The 19,716-nt window shown below is 33.9% G+C and overlaps 1 protein-coding gene across 1 annotated transcript; it reads right to left on the reverse strand.

The window, feature by feature from the left end:
• Nucleotides 1-667: 667 nt before the first annotated feature.
• LOC134261064 (AP-4 complex subunit epsilon-1-like) lies at nucleotides 668-17,717 on the reverse strand. The gene is made up of 19 exons (XM_062743541.1): nucleotides 17,432-17,717; nucleotides 17,187-17,258; nucleotides 16,582-16,705; nucleotides 16,095-16,168; nucleotides 15,027-15,154; nucleotides 14,531-14,690; nucleotides 13,673-13,839; nucleotides 13,375-13,448; nucleotides 12,827-12,949; nucleotides 12,249-12,358; nucleotides 8,269-8,407; nucleotides 7,936-8,052; nucleotides 7,373-7,494; nucleotides 6,773-6,994; nucleotides 4,954-5,031; nucleotides 4,652-4,757; nucleotides 4,206-4,323; nucleotides 3,188-3,365; nucleotides 668-1,761 (listed from the first exon to the last, which is right to left on the reverse strand). Exons 1-19 carry the CDS (start codon nucleotides 17,588-17,590, stop codon nucleotides 1,060-1,062), a joined length of 2,973 nt encoding a protein of 990 aa, XP_062599525.1. The 5' UTR covers nucleotides 17,591-17,717; the 3' UTR covers nucleotides 668-1,059.
• Nucleotides 17,718-19,716: the final 1,999 nt, after the last annotated feature.

Consider the following 19,716-nt stretch of genomic DNA (forward strand, 5'->3'; position numbering starts at 1 on the left):
CCAACAATTTTGACTTTTTGTACTTTTCAAAAACTTTAACCTCGGTCATAACTTTTGAAAGGTAATGACAGGGCTTTCATTCTTTACATATCTAATCTCACAAGGATTAGATATGTGAAGATTTGTGAGAATTATTGTGAGAAGACCTTTCATTGGATACAAAGAAATCTGAACTTTGAGTTTGGCCCACTTTTTAAAAACAAACCTTGACAATAACTTTTGAAGGGTAACAGCTTTTCATATTTAATTCTTGTGACAAGATATTTCTTTAGCAACCAACAACTTTGACCATTTAATCATGACCCTGGAGTTTGACCTACCTTTCAAAAACTTATCCTTGACCATAATTTTTTAACAGGTGATGCTAGTACTTTGATATTTTACAATTGTATTTCTTGTGCAAGACCTTACTTTTGGTAGCAACATATTTTAATTTGCATTTAAGAAAATATTAATCTTCGCAATGTTGCCATACGGGAGCATCAGTGTTTCACAAACACATCTTGTTTGGTAAAAGACTGTTTATTCAGAGAATTTTTTTGTTGAAAAGTTTTATCATAATTTGATATTAGGGAGGTGAGGGCAGGTTCTTTCTGCAAATACCAGTGGATGATACTCAACAACTAGAGGAACTTGGTGATCAACATAAGAAAACAAGAAAGCTATATCTTGTTCATGCACTTTATCACAGTATCAGGCATATCACATTTCTATATGGGCAAAAAACATAGCTAAGAAGATAAGATACTTCATTTTAAATACATGCACAAGTCTCAAGAATAAACCTTAAGTAATATGCACACTGAGAAGAACGTTCCTGAGAGTTTTTTTTAACCCTTGATCACTAACTTTACTATTGTTTAGGAAATGAATAAACTACTTTTGTTTTTGCTTGGAAGATAACATACTGTACATCATATTAAACGCATGCAAAAAGTCTCATAGTTAAACCTTATGTATAATCATGTATGCATGTTGAAAAGGAAATTCCTGAAAGTTTGTTAAAGCCTTGATCACTAACCTAACTATTGTTTAATAATTAAATAAAATACTTTTGTTTCAGCAAACACTATCACTGTTATCTGAATCATCACAATCACTCAATGCATTATACTGACTATATAAATTGTCTTCCTCAAGATTTAGCTGTTTTGCAACAGCTTCATTGTCTGGACTTTCACTTTGTAAACTGTTAGAATTTACTTTCATTTTATTGAATGAGCTACTTTCACTTTCCTCGTCTTTGGTATGAGAGGTATCTAAATTTAACTGACTAAAACTTTCCATATTTTCCTGACTAAACATAAGGTTTCCTTCATCCAAATCTTCATCACAACCAGAAAATGGCTGATTATCCAGATAACTTGCCCCATCTTCAGAAAAATCTTCATTACTAAGAGGAGGTGGTTCTCTGCTATAAAACTCTGTTTTCTCTAAATTTAAGTCCTTTTCCTGGTATTGTGATTCCATGCATGGTGGACTGTTGGTAAAACTTTTCTTTTCATCATCATCTATATTATGTCCACTGTCAGAAAGCAGTCCTTCATTAGAAGTAAAATTTTCTGACAATGTGTTAGGCTCTGAAAAATCTAATAAGTTGGTTGATGTTGTAGCACCATCATTCATTAAGACTCCCTTTGAATTATCTCCTTTATCTGATTCTTCAGCACTGAGAGCTCTCCAGTCTGTGGAGGTAGAATTCAGTGTTAAGGGAACTCCCTCTGCCCATGGATCCTGTAATTCAGTCTCTTTCTCACTAACCTATGGACAATTTCATGAAAAAACAATGTAACAGCACTTTGATATGAGAGGTCCATGGGCCACAAAGCTCACATGAGTAGCTATGGCCCAGCTGTTATCGAAAACATATTTAACCACTGTAAAACTTAGCTCACACATTGTGGCCATAATGGTCATGAATTGAACAAAGGCGAATATATATTAATTAAGAATGCTTCCAAATAAAACTTACTTATCAAGGCTTTCTTGATCTTGAATAGAAGATTTAAAGTAAATTCATGAACATTCCTATGTAAAATTTTTATCTTCCATTGTGTCTCCACCCTATATCCGGAGTGACATCAGGATTTAAAATAAAATCTATGCCAAGTCAGGAACCTTTCACATGATTCTGCTTTTCTGGCCTAACTGTTCTTGAGATTTGAATTACCACAATCAATTTACAATATTTCTACCTTATCTCCCTGTGAAACCTGTCTATTCTGCCATGCAGAGAAAGACACAAAGACAGGGTGGCAGATCATTCAATGTAGAGAACACGGAGATACGTTAAATCAAAGGCCTGAAAGGCCTGCGAGTTGACTCGCTCGAGTCAATTGAGCTTTTTCATACATCTGGGCACCATACCTTAATATATTCAGTTTATTTTGCATCTTAAGAGATTGAATATTATGTCTGATCCATGTTCGGTTCATAAATAAAGTGTATATTGCTTTTCCTTTATATAAACAGGTTGGCACTAATGGGCTTCCGTATTATTTTGGCTGGATTCTATAATGAATTTAAGCACACTAGCTGAAGTGGTCAGTGTTATGGAATAATTAGGTTAAAGATTCCCAATTTCCCACAGCAAATCTGGATTCTAAAAATAGATGTTCAACGACAACTAGTTGCAGCTAATGAGAGCAGCAGGTGTTTGTGTTAGGGAGTATTCTAGGTCAATTATAAATAAACTTCAGATGGGAAGATTAGATCCGCCTAACATGCTTGAACATATATTCATACGCAGTAATTGTACATCGTACAGGTATTTAATCAAAAATTTCTTTAAAAGCATGAAGGCATAAATAATGTTACAGTATGAAATTTTATACAGTTTTTACCTCTTAAGTTTATTCAATCACTCAAACCAAAGCATTTTTTGCTAGAACTATTATATTTGGCGTATGGATCACCTTGATGAATGCGTGAAAAAATTTACAGCTCTGAAACGGCTATGTCGACAGGGAGTAGCTCGCTACGCGAGCCAACTCAAAAAGGAATGAAAATAATGGTCAGAATTTGCAGTGAAACAGACTGTAAAAATGTTAAATTAGGCAGTTTTCACTGTACTAACAACCAATTTACTGCAGTGAAAATAAAGGTCACATTTCACAGTGAAACAGATAACACAGGTGTTTGATAACACAGTTTTAACTGTATTAATTATGTGCAGAATATTCCATACCTTATTCTGACTGTCGAATCCACTGAATAAAGCTGCAGCTAATTCTCTTTTCTTGGCTAGTTCCCTCTGCTTTTTGTCAGACTCTTTATTAGGAATATATTGTGGACTGGTTTCCTGCTCCAGAAACCCTTCTTCTCCCCAAACTTTGGTGACACCCTTAAGTTTGAGGTCAACATTTCTGTAAGGTCATATTACATTGTCATGAGTAGGGATTAGTTTATGTTTTATACTTCCTTTAAATATTATTCTTTAGATTTCTTTCCATTCAAACAAAATACAGTTAGAAATGTTTGTCTCATACAAGTGTATTGTAAATTTATATTTAAAAATGGCACCCAGTGGTAATATATGGTGAGAAAGACCTTTTTGACATGGTGAAAGACTTACAAATGTGTTTTTGAGTACAAAAATTTCCCTCCATTTGTTGATTGTATGTCACCTACATTTTTGCAACACATCTACTTACTTTGAGTCAGATGTTACTGACTTGGTTGTCTTACTTTGAGTCAGATGTTGCTGACTTGCTTGACTTGGTTGACTTAATAGGCAGATGTTGATGACTTGATTTTCTTAATTTGAGTCAGATGTTGCTAACTTGGTTGACTAACTTTGAGTCAGATGTTGCGAACTTGGTTGACTAACTTTGAGTCAGATGTTCTCCTGACTTTGTTGACTAACTTTGAGTCAGATGTTGCTGACTTGCTTGACTTATTTTGAGTCAGATGTTGCTGACTTGGTTTTCTTAATTTGAGTCAGATATTCCTGACTTTGTTGACTAACTTTGAGTCAGATGTTGCTGACTTGGTTTTCTTACTATGAGTCAGATGTTGCTGACTTGGTTTTCTTAATTTGAGTCAGATGTTGCTGACTTGGATGACTTACTTTGAGTCAGATGTTTCTGACTTTATTGACTAACTTTGAATCAATTGTTCCTGACTTTGTTGACTAACTTTGAGTCAGATGTTGCTGACTTGGTTGACTAACTTTGAGTCAGATGTTGCTGACTTGCTTGACTTACTTTGAGTCAGATGTTGCTGACTTGGTTGACACTCCCAGACTTGCAATTTTTCCTGATGAACTTGAGTGTACAGATTCACTGACAAGTTGTGATTCATTAAATCCAGCAAACAATGAGTCTGAAATAGGAATTTTTTCATGATAATTTCAGTGATATAAAATATTATTAGATTTTCATTTGTCTACAATTTACATGAAAGAGAGGAATTTTAATTTCTTTCAAATCAAAAAATAAACACATGTACTTTGTTCACATCTTTACACAATCATAATGGTAATATACATTAGCCTAATTTTTAATGCTGTGTAAACATTCCTGTGCATTTCAAGGAAATACATACTGTGTATGTACATATACATATATTGTCAATTTATGATTAGCTATTGAAGGAATTATCAAATGAACTTTTGAGCTCAAATACTGTTCATTGTCTCCTTATAAAACACCTTTTGCTTGTGGTGGTATCCGTAGATTTCTGTGCATATAGGGCTTTGATCCACTCTCCAGGGAATCTGTCACAAAGTCATCCAGAAAAGACAGGGTGAAGTCAGGCTGCAAGAGGAAATATACATACACAGGTATACACATTCAGAAAGATATTTTCTTGACGAAATGTTGAAAAAAAAAATCAAACAAATATTTTTATTCAAAATTCAATTGAAAAGATACAGAGAATTTTATTTCAAGTTTTTTTTTCTGATACATATAGAAGTTTACCAAGAATTGAAGGAAAAGAAATGCAATGTACCTCTGCAGTGTCCAACTCTTCTGTACGAAGATCTATTGCTAATGGTGACTCACACAGTCTCTGACATTCAGCAAGTTTCTGTTAAGAGAGATTCAACTCATATATTTATTGATGGAATGGATAAGAGTTCACTCAAAAACAGATACACAAAATAATGCCCTGTTCACACAGAGAGTTTAATTCAAATTAAACGTAAGTTACTGTGAATTAAATTTTAACATCGTTCATGAGAATTTAATGCAAATTTATAGTTAAATTCAAATTAATTTATTGCGCATTAAATTACTTCGCATTAGCTCCATGTGAACGCAAAGTGAAGCTAATTTGAATTAAATTATGATGCATGGGTATGGCCAAAATTAAGTCCGATCCCTTTGACATATTGTCAATAAAATTTGTTCCAAGTTTTCCTCAAACCATGAAAGAAATCTTGACACCAACCAGAAGTCTCTGTCGAGACTGAAGCTCTACTGGTTTGTACTTATAGCAAAGGAAGAGAAAAGTACTTAAGCAGTTGGAAATTGAAACTTTTCAACAGCAATAAATAGAATAATGATCCTTGATTAAGTCTCTTTATGTTCTTAGTGCAGTCTACTTACATGCCACATTTATATCATAATCAAACTAAAATTGTATTTGGAGTAGCATTTTGAAAGAATTTCACAGAAATTTCTATTTTTAGTAACCACGGCAACACCGTTCATCGAAATCAAAAACCGATACACAGAATTATGTATCTTAGTGTAGTCTACTTGTGTGCCAAGTTATATTGAAATCAGACTAAAACTGTAGGAGGAGTAGCATTTTGAAAGAATTTCACAGAAATTTCTATTTTTAGTAACCGCGGCAACACCGTTCATCGAAATCAAAAACCGATACACAGAATTGTGTATCTTAGTGTAGTCTACTTGTGTGCCAAGTTATATTGAAATCAGACTAAAACTGTAGGAGGAGTAGCATTTTGAAAGAATTTCACAGAAATTTCTATTTTTAGTAACCACGGCAACACCGTTCAACGAAATCAAAAACCAAAACACAGAATTATATATCTTAGTGTAGTTTACTTTTGAGCCAAGTTATATTGAAATCAGACTAAAACTGTAGGAGGAGTAGCATTTAGAAAGAATTTCACAGAAATTTCTATTTTTAGTAACCACGGCAACACCGTTCATCGAAATCAAAAACCGATACACAGAATTGTGTATCTTAGTGTAGTCTACTTGTGTGCCAAGTTATATTGAAATCAGACTAAAACTGTAGGAGGAGTAGCATTTTGAAAGAATTTCACAGAAATTTCTATTTTTAGTAACCACGGCAACACCGTTCATCGAAATCAAAAACCGATACACAGAATTATGTATCTTAGTGTAGTCTGCTTTTGTGCCAAGTTATATTGAAATCAGACTAAAACTGTAGGAGGAGTAGCATTTTGAAAGAATTTCACAGAAATTTCTATTTTTAGTAACCACAGCAACACCGTTCATCGAAATCAAAAACCCATACACAGAATTATGTATCTTAGTGTAGTCTACTTGTGTGCCAAGTTATATTGAAATCAGACCAAAAATGTAGGAGGAGTAGCATTTTGAAAAATTGTTTACAGACAGACAGACAGACGGACAGACAGACAGACAGACAGACAGACGGACGGACGACGGACGCATTACTATCGCATAAGCTCTTCTGGTCTCTGACCAGTAGAGCTAAAAAAGGCTATTTTATAGAATTAAAAAAAATGAGATGCAAGAATTTCTGAGATATCTATGAGAGTATGACGTCCTTTTAAAAGAAATCCTTAAATCCATTGTTAAAAGTCTACCTGCTGTAGTGTAAATTCCTGTACAACTCCTCTCATTTTCTCTATAACCTCTCTCACCACTCCAGATTTCAATATCCCCCCACACTGGAGATTAGTCAGGCATGACAGAATCCACAGACGTGTGGTGACACCTAGTGACGACCTGAGGAACTGCTTCTGGAGAAGGGACATAATCTTGTCTTCTGGCATATTCTTCAACAGGGATGAACACTCACCAAGAATCTGTAGAAAAAATATGATATTTCATATTCAAAAACAATTATGCTGAATTTACTGAAAATTTCAATTTGTCTTGTTTAAAAAAGTTAAAAGACTAAAATTTCCTTCAATTGCTCTTTTTTAATATTATGAATCAATAATGTACATGTAGATTCATGTTTTGAAAAAAATATATATGGTGCAAATACCTAGGACCCCGGAAAAAAATTCAAGATTTCTGAGAATTAGAGATACCAAATGTAAAATGATAAAAAAAATAAGTGTTTCAGACTTCCGAATTAATTTGACATATCCAGGTCAATGTAAATCCAAGATATCAGTGTTAGAGGTACTGAAGATCAACTGTATTGTGAGTCTGTGACAAAATAATTAATAATTTACCCAGGTGGCAATGCAGACAAGTTCCTTGGAGCAGTTCTCCTGGAACAATCCCTGAACAGACTTCTTAACAACATGCTGTATTGTCTCCGGTACCTTACTGGTTTGAACAGGTAGGTCTAAAACTGAAGAAAGAATTTTTTTTTTAATTATTACTTTCAAAAACAAACAACCTCTACCTGCTAAGGCTCATACATGTAATGGGGTAAAAATCAATATATATAGGTAAAGTAATATACAGTTAAAGAACAGTCATATCCGACTATCTTCAACTCAACAGGACACTGAAATATATTAATTTACACAAGAATTCAAGAAGATGGTTAGTACAGTTACTGTATATCACTTTGATATTTCCCTAATATTTTAAATATGTGTGTTCATGACATTAAAAGAATAAGTAAGATAGAATTTCTCCAAGAGCAAGCATATTTCTGTTGGCAAACTTGAAAATCAAAAGATTTTAGTAGACTTCATTGCAATTACATGGTAGGGTTTATGTTCATGTTGAAGTTTTAACTTTTTTTAAAGCCATTTACCCTATATTTGTTGACATTTCAACCTACTTTTGACAAGATTTTTCAGCAGCCTCTCCACTAGGTTTTCGGGTAAGTTGTTTCGTTCCACTTTTAGAATCATCAAGGTGACGTCAAAGACCCAGACACCATCTTGGTTATATTTGTGTTTGAATTAAGGACAAAAACAACCAAAGATTAAAGAGAAATTAATATTAAATGCTTCAAGATAAACATAAATTAACAAGGCATCAGTATTTTTGACTTGTCAACTTGCAAACCTAGCCACAGAAAAACAATTGTTTGCTTAGAAGTCTAAAATTTTCAAAATGAAAAAAAAATTATTAAAATTTTACTTAGAACTGGATTTAAGAAAAGGATATTTCTCTGTTAGGGTGACAATTTTTCTGATGAGTTCTGACTTGGTGAAATCACTCCCCGGGCGATTCAGGTGTTCCACCAGCTTACTACAAACAACCTTGACATTGCTCTCATTGGACATACTGTACAGAAGGTCAACAGTCTAAAGTAAATAAAAAAATCACTATTGTCTGTTGCAGAAAAAAATACGATAAATATATCAAATTAAATTTTAAAATTATGAATTAGACAAGAGGCCCACGGGCCTTATACAGTGGCTGGAACGTTATTGTTGACAACTTACACGAACGATCACGTTACACGAACGATTCCGCACGATTAACGCACGATTAAACCTGTTACACGAACTATCTTTCACGTTCACGATTCTACACGTTACACGATCTTACACGATTGTTAACGCAAACGCACGATTCTTCACTCAAAATAGTACAAAATATTTAGGAATCAATGTTTTCAAAACGAAATACTGCTTAATACTTATTTAAGATTTCAAAGAATTATCAATATTACTTCATAGACTTTGAAGAAAAAAAAACCCGGAAAATGATATTTCTGTAACTAAATATATGCAAGACTTAATATTTTAGATTTAAAATAATTATTTTCTAAGGTAATTCTCCGATAAAAAAAAAACGGATTTTGTTCGTTGTATTAGACGATGTACATGTATGTGGGTCGTATAATTTGATTGAGTTGAATATCATGATATGCAGGAAGGGCGATATGATTGAACAAAAATGGCAGCATGGAATGACTTGAATTATAATTACAAATTTTATCCTTATGTTTCCAATGATTCAATGTATGATAAACTTGCCAATTATTCAACATTTTTATTTGCAGAAATTTAAAATTGATTAATTACAAATAGGCTCAAGAGATAAACACAGATAATCAAAACTCCCGAAAATCATGCCGTGTCCATGTATATTTGTCGACTAACTAGTTATCTAAGCATTGAGAAATGTTTATTTCTTTGTAAAAAAAAAAATATGTTTATTTTCAATGAATTGATTTCAAGATTATCTTGACCACAATAAGAAGTAAATAATAATTAAAATCAGATTTTTCAAAAAGGCGTTAAAGATCTAAGTACGGTTTATCACAATATTGATCGCGCTATTTGACGAGAACTTAATATTGTACGACTTACTATATTGCTTGTTTACAGGCGATAATTAGTTCGTTCTGCATTCTCTTATGTAAATTGCGCTTTTTCATTTTATTTGGATTTTAATTAATAAATTAGGAAAAACAAACAAGGGAAATACTTATTTTACAAATAACATTCCGATAAAAACTTACAAAACGAAATTTACACGATTCTAAACGCACGATCTCGCACGGTTAAAAACGCACACGATTGAGTCTGATACACGAACGATCTTGCACGTTAAACGAACGATCACTCACGATACACGAACGATTCTACACGATTGGTTTGTCAACAATAACGTTCCAGCCACTGTAGGTCACCTGAGGGTCATGTAACAACTTTTAACAATTGAATTTATTTCGTGTTTTAAACCAGAGGCCATGAAATTCATAATTTTGAAAGAGGCACTATTGCTTATCATAATTATACACTTACCATGCTTACTCTAGTTACTTAATACCCAGACGTAGATCAGAGTAACAAAGAGAAAATGCACTTCCACTTTATAAACAGTTATGCACCTCACCCCAAAGGAACCACTAACCCTGGGGCCATTTATTTCAAAATTTTGGAAATTTTATCATAAATTTTATTTCATCATAAATGGTTGATTAATACCAAAAAGCAGATTTCAAAGCATTAATTTATTTTCAGACTATGTACCCCCCCCATACCCCTGACCCAAGGGGCATGAAATTAACCGTTTTGCTAGATACACCCTTTTTCATCAAAAAAATATATATATACTTAGATCATTGGCGTAATTTAATACCCTGGAGCAAAGGAAAAGATTTTCAAAGAATTAATGCATTTTCACTATATAATCAAAAGTCCCCCCCCCCTAAAGCAAATTGCAAAACTCCTGACACAGGGGACATAAAAATTCACAAAATTGGTTGAAGTGCCATTCTTGCTCATCATAACTATGTACTTTATGTTGTTTATTTAATACCTTGAAGCAGAGAAGAAGATTTTTAAAGAATAAATGCATTTTCACAACCAATAGAGCCCCACCCTAACACCAGAACCCCTGACCCTGGGGCCTTAAAATTCACAATTTTGAAAGAGGCACTCTTACTCATCATAACAATGTACTTAGTTAGTTTATTTAATATACAGGAATAGAGAAGAAGATTTTCAAAGAATAAATGCCTTTTCACTATATAATCAATAGAGCCCCGCCCTAGCACCAGAACCCCTGACCCTGGGGCCATAAAATTCACAAATATGAAAAAAGCCCTTTTGCTCATCATAACTATGTACTTAGATTGTTAATTTGATACCCAGGAGCAGAGAAGAAGATTTTCAAAGAAATAATGCATTTTCACCATATTATCAATAGAGCCCCGCCCTAGCACTAGAACCCCTGACCCTGGGGCCATGAATTTCACAATTTTGGTAGAGGACTCAATGCTGATTACAATCATACCAACAGTTTGTCTGCTTGATGTCCAGGAGTAAAGAAGAAGATTTTTAAAGATTCAGACCTGTTTACCCTTACCGTCGTCTCTCAGTATTTTTGATCAGATTTGTCCGTGAGATTTAACATTTGCGAGTAAGATTTCGCTTTCCATTGATTTTACGTATATAGTTGTAGAACAACTGCTTTTTTGATTATTAAAACATGGTTAAATACATGTAACGTGTTCTTTGTCATGTTATACCACAGCATTTTTGGCAATTCAAAATCGCCAATGTCCTTTAATTTTTTCTTTTACAGTGATTAAAGGGCGTGAAACTCAGACAGATCATAAGGATGATTGATTGATTGTTTAATGTATCTCAATAATTTTTTACTCATTAAGACGAAACCACCTGCCCGTGGAGAGCTGCGAATTTTGTCCACTACTCAGCACTCAAGGCCATAGAGCAGGGAGGGGTCTGTTTCGTGCCAGCACCTATTGCGACACGGTTTATATGGTCTGATTTGAAGGACCGGTCTCCACATCACACAAGTGGGATTCGAACCCTCGACGTAAGGAGCAAGTCCTTACTGTGCAACTCTTAGAGCAGACGCTCTATACACTGCGCAACGCGGCCCCGGCGACCAGATCATTACAATTGATTGTCAATGACTGTTGCTGTTTTAAGCCGAGTAGGCATTCTTTCAGCAATATTTCAACAAATCATAATGAAAACTAACTCCTAAATTCCAAACGAACGTATTTCCGTATTTTCATAATAGCAAAACGTGAGACGTGTTTTTGATTAAAAATCCGTAAAAAATATGGCGAAATTGTAAGAGTAAACAGCTCTGAAGATTGCACTATTTTTAGTGGTTTTGCCCCACTCCCAAGGCCCCAGGGGGACAGGGACCATGAAATTCACAATTTTTGTTCCCCTTCACCCATTGATGCTGTATGCCAAAGTTGGTTGAAATTGGTTCATTGGTTTCAGAGAAGAAGCTGAAAATGTTCAAATGTTAACGCACGACTAAGACGCACGACGATGGACAAAACGGATAGCAATAGGTCACCTGAGTTTACAGGTTTACAGCTTGACAGTAAAAATATATCAACAACAATTGCTTATATGTTCTTTTCTGCCTCAGGAACAACTTTATCAAATTAATGATGAAATGCAAGACATTTCACATTCCGTTATTCAAAAATTTCTCAAACAGAACATATAAGTAAGAACATGCAATCAATCAATCTGCTTTTCATTATAATTTTTTTTAGAAAATCTCTTTAAATCAAACACGTTCTTAGTAAATATAGTCATCATCAATGTTATACATTGTTAAGTTACTGTAAATGTTGCCTTTTTAAAAAAAAATTGATGTGTTATTCTTTCATATGTTTTTTTCCAAACATTCACGTGCCTTTGATTGGATGGCTGGATCTGGGTCATCTAGAAGCTCTACTACAATCATCTGACAGTCAGTGGTGCTCTCAGGGCTCACAGTGATCAGATGTGTCAGGGCCTTCACACCTGTAGAAAATCAACATTACACAGATTCTTTTTCAAACCAAAACTGAATAGGTGATAAATGAATCATCAAGCACCCTTCAAATGTTTTGGGGAGGGGGGAGGGGGGTATGAAAGGGTCAATTAATCAATCTCATATCTTGTACTACTATTTGATGCATTACTGTCTCATTACTTAGGCATGTATTGTATTTTATAGTAAGTATATTGCAGTATTAAAAAGGTAGGTAATATTGTTTTATGGAAAAATGGAGAAGTGTGGGGAAGTGAGGGGGAGAAGGGTGATAGGGAAGGTGTTGTGGATGTATTGTACGTCTTTACTGATATTTTACTGTGAAAAAGTAGGTCTATGATGTGATAATAAAACTTTTGTTAGCTTTGTACAAGTTACATATATTATAGACAAATGTAGGAATTTGAAGACAAAATGCAAACATCATAGACATCACTCACTAAATGTACAAGTCTTACCTATGTACTTGAGGACATAACTTGTTGAGGAGATGAATTTCTTCACTCTGATACTTGCTTCACTCAGAAGGCCTCGATGGGGTACAATACTGGTGATGGTCACAATGCATTCATACATGAGAGCTACAAAAATGTACAGCATACCTCATTACCTCAAACTTGATGGGACAGAGGAGAAACTTCAATACACGCAGGTTTGGAAATATCAAAGATAAAATATTCTATGAAGAAGTTATCTCAATTTCCAAATCAATTCAACATATCTAGAATATTCAAGATATTGGTCTTCAAGATATGTAGTTAAACTATTTACACACATTTACAGCTCAAAGTTTTCAAATTCATCATAAATCTTATTCAGACTGAAGTTTATTTAAATGATACAAGGAGAACAATTTCAAAGTCATAAGTACTGACTATGAATCAAAAGAGTATGAAATTAATAAAATACATTTTCATTCATTGTCTTGTGTTTTCAGATCTCACAATCATTTGACATTTGGATTTAAAATGCAGTCAAATTTATAGATAGTTTACGACTGCCTTACCGTAAGCCATTTTCTCCCTCATGTTAATTTTATCCAGAAGCTCTCTCAGCAGGGGGTACATGTCTTCACTGTTTCTGAAAAAAAATTATAAAAACAAATTATAAGTATAAGTTTAAATGCACCTTATTATTACAAATATCAGTTGTAAACATAACAATACCTACTGAAACTCAGACTAATGATGAAATTGTTGTAGACATGCATCCTTTTACTCTGACAACATCTTTTTTAAAAATGTTACTCTGATTTTTTTAGTTGTGTATATAAAAAAAATATTTGTATTGAAGTTGAACTTTACTTTTTGTTTGCTCTACCAAGAACTGCCAAAACCCTCAGTATGTCAATCTGAAGCCATGGCAATGGGATGCCATGATACTCAAAGGATGATGGGAGACTTCTGTTCATAATCTGCTGTTGAATTTTGATTAGGTCAGAGGTCAAGTTCTGGCTGTTTTGATTTCCTCCCTAAAAAGATAATTTTGAAAAACTTTTAACACCCATGCTTTGTTTTTACCTGTACTTAGTATCTTTAGTCATAAGTCATTATTTACACACTGAATTGTCTACAATTTTTTCTGCTTTTTCTTGAACATGACAAGGTGCACACAGTGGGTATTATAGATCAGCAGGTAATGCTTACTCCTCCATGGCACCTGATCACACCTCTGAATTGTTTGAGAGTTCCATGTTTCCTCACCTCCTATTTTGTAATGTTTAATGGACTTTGAGCACCAATACTGTTCATTATTTCCACATATTTTTCCAGTATTTGAATCCAGTATTTATTTAATATAAATCTAGAATTATTTTCCCATTTAGTCAATTTTTTCTTCCAAATGAATGTAATCAGATTTTGCAATTTTATGAAAACAACCAAGGACCGATTTTTTTTCACTCCAAATGACTGTTAGATGTTGAGAAAGCAACTTGCGTAAATCCGACTAAATTTCGTACGAATTCCCTATAACCGACCGATCATAATCTGTTGAACGAAAAGGTCATGGCAGTCAGTCCAAATGACTGACAGCTGAAAAAAGATTTCAAGAACTCTGCTGTAATCAATATGCTAAATTGAGAGGGGTCATGAACCCTGTACCAAAAGGGTCAAAGATCCTTGCTAAATGCCATGAAGCACATACAAATAGTCAAATTTTACCTTAAGCAGCTCTAGCTGAATCTTGACCCCTATTGACATGACCCCTGGATCTTTGTCATACAGAAGCTTTCTACAGTTGTCCTCTAGGTGGCGTTGGTAGCTGGGGATGATCCTTATAAACCTCAGGATACAACAAGCTGCCTTCATTCTTACCAATTCTCTAAAAAATCAACATCAAGTTATTAGAATTAGCCATCTTTTTTTTTACCCTTTTATCGATTTAATATAGCCCCATTAGTGGTTGGTTTGTTGTTTAACATCCCTCTTGGGTATTTTTCACTAATATGGAGATGTCAGGACTTGTCTATGGAGAGCTTCAATTTTTTGGTCTATGCTCTGCACTCAGGGCCATTGAGAAGTTTATCCAATCTTGGTTTAATGACTCTCCGAAAGATAGCTCTCTACATCCCACAACAGGATTCGAACCCGCGACATAAAGATCAACTCTAGAGCAGACACTCTAACCACTGCTCCATGTAGGCAACCATTACTGTACCTTGGATGTTGTAGTTTCTTCTGTACCAGGGGTAGGAACATGCTGATGGCACCGACCTCTGATCTGACCAAATGACACACAGCTGACAGGGCTATACAGTTATCCAGAATGTTAGTGCTGCTCAGATCCTGTAATAGAAAGATAAGTCAATGTTTACTAAGAAAGCACTAAAAATTAGTTTTAATAAAGTGTTAAAGAACTGTAAAGTCATACATTTTTCTGGGGTCAAATTTTCATGATTTTAGGAAAAAATATGCATTCTGGGGATTTTTTTGTGGATGAAGACTTGTTAAGTAGAAATATAACATTTGTGAGAAATTACATTACCGGTACATGGTGGACATAAATTTGTAGGTCTGTTCATACCCAGAAAACCATAAATTAAAAATTAAACTCCTACCAAAAATTGGTGATTTCACAGTATTTAATTTGGGACTTTATTGTGGATTAACTTCTAATGGAGAAGTATTTGGGTTCCAGGGATCTTTTATGTGCAAGGATCATATGGAATAACATATGGTCCCAACTTTATGACCAGTCTTCATACTCTTCCAATTATTTCTTGATCTTGGGCTGCCTGACAGGCATTAATTTAAGGTCAAACTCTACTGTCTTTCAGGGTTCTCTGCAAACAGTTATACTATGGCAGCCCACCATGTTTAAATTCATGTGAGCCATGGTTAAGTAAACTTGGATACAAAATCCTTTTTTGTTGTTTGATTTTTTTTTTTTCAACATTTTTGAGTTGAAATGGAAAAGGTTTTTTGGAAAATCAGTCAATAAATAAAGAATTTTAGGAAATTGAACAAACATTTGTGCTTGTGATCAATTTTTCACTTTTGTGCAGCTTCCTCTATGGTTAAGTTTACATTATACTTTTCATTGCTTCTGTTTTATTTAAAAAGCATTTTTGTGTTGCAATGGAAAAAGTTTGCGGAAAATCAGTCAATAAATAAAGAAGTTTAGGAAGTTGAACACATATTTGTGCTTGCTATCAATTTTCGCTTTGACTGCAGCTCCCTTCATGGTTAACTTTTCAGACATGGGGAACCCTGTGTCGCTACTAACCTTCTGAATGGTATTCATCAACAGCAGAGCTAGTTCCTGATCCTGGTGAATGAGTAACATGGCAGTCGTGTAACCTGCATGGTAAAATTTAAATATAAATTTCAATGTTTTGAAAATTTTGTCACTAAAAATTTTCAGTTGGTAAAATACAGGAGGGAGAAAGTACATAAATTATAGGGATATGAAAAAAAAACCTCACATAATTATTTACTCTAAAACAGGCTTAAACATGCATATATCTACAAGTGCTAGGCCCTAAAGGAGTGCTACAGATATATATTATTGTTTCAATATAAGGCCACAGTTATTTTATTTTTGAATTAACTGATCCATTAACCAATTTTTTTCATGTTTTTGAAATTTTAAAAAATGGATTTTTTCCCTTTATTTTTAATATTAATGAAAATCATTTTGTTGTAAGTGTCAACTAATTATAAGCATGTTAATTTTGTGTTTTACTGTAATATTAACAAAAAAAGAAATTTACCAATTCTTTTTTCTAGTCCAGAACCTTGCTGTGCCAGCTTCATTGTGTAGATGAGACCAAAAGACACATCATAACCGAGAATGTGACAGAACACTAGACGACAAAGGTTGTCACACACAGAGTCCTGAAAATGAAAGTGAAAGCAAACTTGAGGTACAGATTTTACATATTAAACACCGTACCTATGCAATGACCACAAAATTGATTTTTTTTTCTTTATCATTCTTGAATACTGTAGATCACTAAATTTTCACAACACTGTATTTTCACAGGATAAGACATTAATTCTGTATTAGCAAGAAAAAAATTTCACTAACCCTGGTAACTGGTCTATAAAATCTTTAGGAATACCAAATATTCATAAGAATTATATTTTCGCGAGTACATTGTCTCATTGAGTAATAAACAAAAATTAAGTTCTTGCAAAAAAAGGAGATTGAATGTAACACTGCAAAGTTTATGTTTTTTATTTTGAAGAATTAAAGAGCATATCTTGCATTTGGTTTTATACTCTAACAGTTTCTTGCTTATGGTTGCTACTATGGTTCTTTTTTGTAAGGGAGAGAGAGAGAGAGAGAGAGCTGTAGGCTTGAAATGATCCCTACCTGTGAAACACCAGCTCTGCTTAAATTTTCTTTGATTTGTTCCAGTTCATGGGCAACAAATGCCTTTTCCTCCTAAAATATCGATTGGAAATAACAGTTTCTTCATTCATCATTTATGCACTTGTATGTAAGAGAGAAAAAGAGTGATCTAACATCTTGGAGAGAGGGGGGCTGAAAGATAGAGAGAGCCTGAGAGAGAGAGAGAGAGAGAGAGAGAGAGAGAGAGAGAGAGAGAGAGATTTTACCGCTAAGTTGCGACACCTGCAGACACTTCTGATAAAGACATGAAATGCCCTCCCCATCAGCTTTTTGTTAGACGTGTTTTTATCCGCCGCTGATCCCCGGATGCCGTCAGAGAACAACTTCGGGAGGGAAGCGATGGTCTTCTCTATGACGTCAGACATCCTGGGTGTCGTCTCGTTAGAGGCTTACACGATTTTATTGACGAAAATCCGCGTTTACATGCTGGAAACTAGTTTTGCTGTTTAGCAAACCCATTGCAGAAATAATTGCTCACTGACAATTCTACTTTCGTTTCATACGGAAGTGAAGTACATTATGGATAGGTTGTACAATTAAATGAAATAAAAGCTCCCCCCCCCAATCCCCATTATCAAGACTTTCGACTATTCTTTTAAATGAAAAATAAAACGTTTTAAAACTGCATAAATGTTACAGTTTAAATTTTCTTATATGTCAAAATAAAAGTTGCACAGGCAGAAAATATCGTTTTCAAATGAATGAAAGGGGGTGGGGCAATTAAAGTCGAAAAAAAAAACGTAATCAAAAGGGGATACAGAGAGAAGATAAAAACTTGGATCCTCTCAAAAGTATACTTACTAAAATTGGTCAGGATTGTGTTCGAAAAATCTACAGCAATTGCCAATATGATGGAATTTAGTAAGGGGGGAGTCTTGCAGTACATGCCCCCCCCCCCTTACAAACGAGCACATATCATGCGTATCGTATGTACATGTTTATAATTTAAAATCACTCCCTATATAAAGGTAACCCATGAACTTAACTAGTTGTTATAAAAAAATGAATGGAAAAGTGTAATAACTGGAACTGTATATAAATAAATCTACATGCATGTACTGTTTAATTGTCTCTATTTTATCAAATAATTTTAAAAAAAGAGCTGTTATGTTGTGCTGGAAAATTATTTTCAATGAGCATACAAACTTGGACCCCATTTTGTCGTCTTTTCCGTACCTGTAAACTAAAGTGATGTCACCAACAAAACGTTATCCAACTAGATACAAATAATTATTTACATTTGATTAATTAATTATTTAAAATTTGGTAGAATTTTGACTAATTTATGTCCTGCACATTTTTTAAAAGTGTTTTACTAAGGTCGATATTTAAGAACTTTGAAAATAGAAATTATTTTTTTTTCAAACTGCGTTAATTTGATAAGCGCAGATTACCATTTTAATTTTTGATTCACCAACAAAAAGTTTTACATTAATTTAATTAATAAATTAATTATTTAAAATTTGGTAGAACTTTGACTAATTCAAGTCCTGCACATTTCTTTAAAAAATGTTTTACTAAGGTCGATATTTACATATAAGCACTTTGAATATAAAAATTAATTTTTTTTCAAAGTGCGTTAATTTGATAAGCGCGTTCCTTCATTTCCTTACCATTGTAACTTTTAACAAGGGTCCGCAAAACTTGTGTGTGTGTGTGTGTGTGTGTGTGTCAAGTTTCTTTTTTGAGAGTACGAAGAGGTGGGTTTTTTTTTACTTTAGTACCTTTTTTTTTTTTTGGAAAATCCCAAATGCACCCCCCCAACACACACATATCCTGTCTAGATCCGCGAGCATTGTAATGAAATTGAAACATATGGAGATAACGAACAGAATTCAAGATCAAAAGTCCATAAAACAATACAAAACAGGAGCAGAGCAAACACGGACCTCCAAAACATCAGAGGAGGGATCAGGTGCTATGGAAGAGTGAACATGCCCTGTCGACCGGTCACACCCGCCGTGTGCTCCTTGTTATGATCACAAAAAAATCCGTTGTCAATTCAGTGTATAAATAATGGACTTAGTCTAACAATTAGTATAAAAATGCCAGTCAGCATTTGACTCTGTGATAAATTGTATTGGCTGACAAGGTCATTTTATTGACCATAGAACTTACCAAATGATGACTTTAAACAAGACTACTGATATTCTTGTTTCATCAACTTGTTTGTCAATAATTTACCTCGTTTTAGAAATTGTTAAATGATTTTACATATAAACAGACCACGGACACTCTTTGATCAGGAAAGCTCACCTTAGTCTACTGTACAGGTGAGCTGAAAAAAAATAAATCCTAATTTGAGTATTTAAGTTTTATATTTCAGTTTTATCACAATAATGCTTCTGATATTGTAAATACTACAAACAAATTCAATAAATATTGCTGGGAAGACAATAATGCACATTTATTATATACATGTAGCTAATAAATAGTCTCTAATAAAATACAATCATTTAAGCATTGAATTAATATTTTGTGTAGATCACAA

Source organism: Saccostrea cucullata, unplaced genomic scaffold (genome assembly GCF_032062105.1).
Source record: "Saccostrea cucullata isolate Sc308-1 unplaced genomic scaffold, CSIRO_AGI_Scuc_v1 ctg421, whole genome shotgun sequence".
Lineage (NCBI taxonomy): Eukaryota > Metazoa > Mollusca > Bivalvia > Ostreida > Ostreidae > Saccostrea > Saccostrea cuccullata.

Coding starts and splice junctions, on each gene's coding strand:
- LOC134261064 (XM_062743541.1), bottom strand. CDS start 17,590: ATGTCTGACGTCATAGAGAAGACCATCGCTTCCCTCCCGAAGTTGTTC. Junction 4,758..4,953: donor AAGAGTTGGACACTGCAGAG/GTACATTGCATT, acceptor TTCCTCTTGCAG/CCTGACTTCACCCTGTCTTT. Junction 4,324..4,651: donor GATACCACCACAAGCAAAAG/GTGTTTTATAAG, acceptor TTCCTATTTCAG/ACTCATTGTTTGCTGGATTT.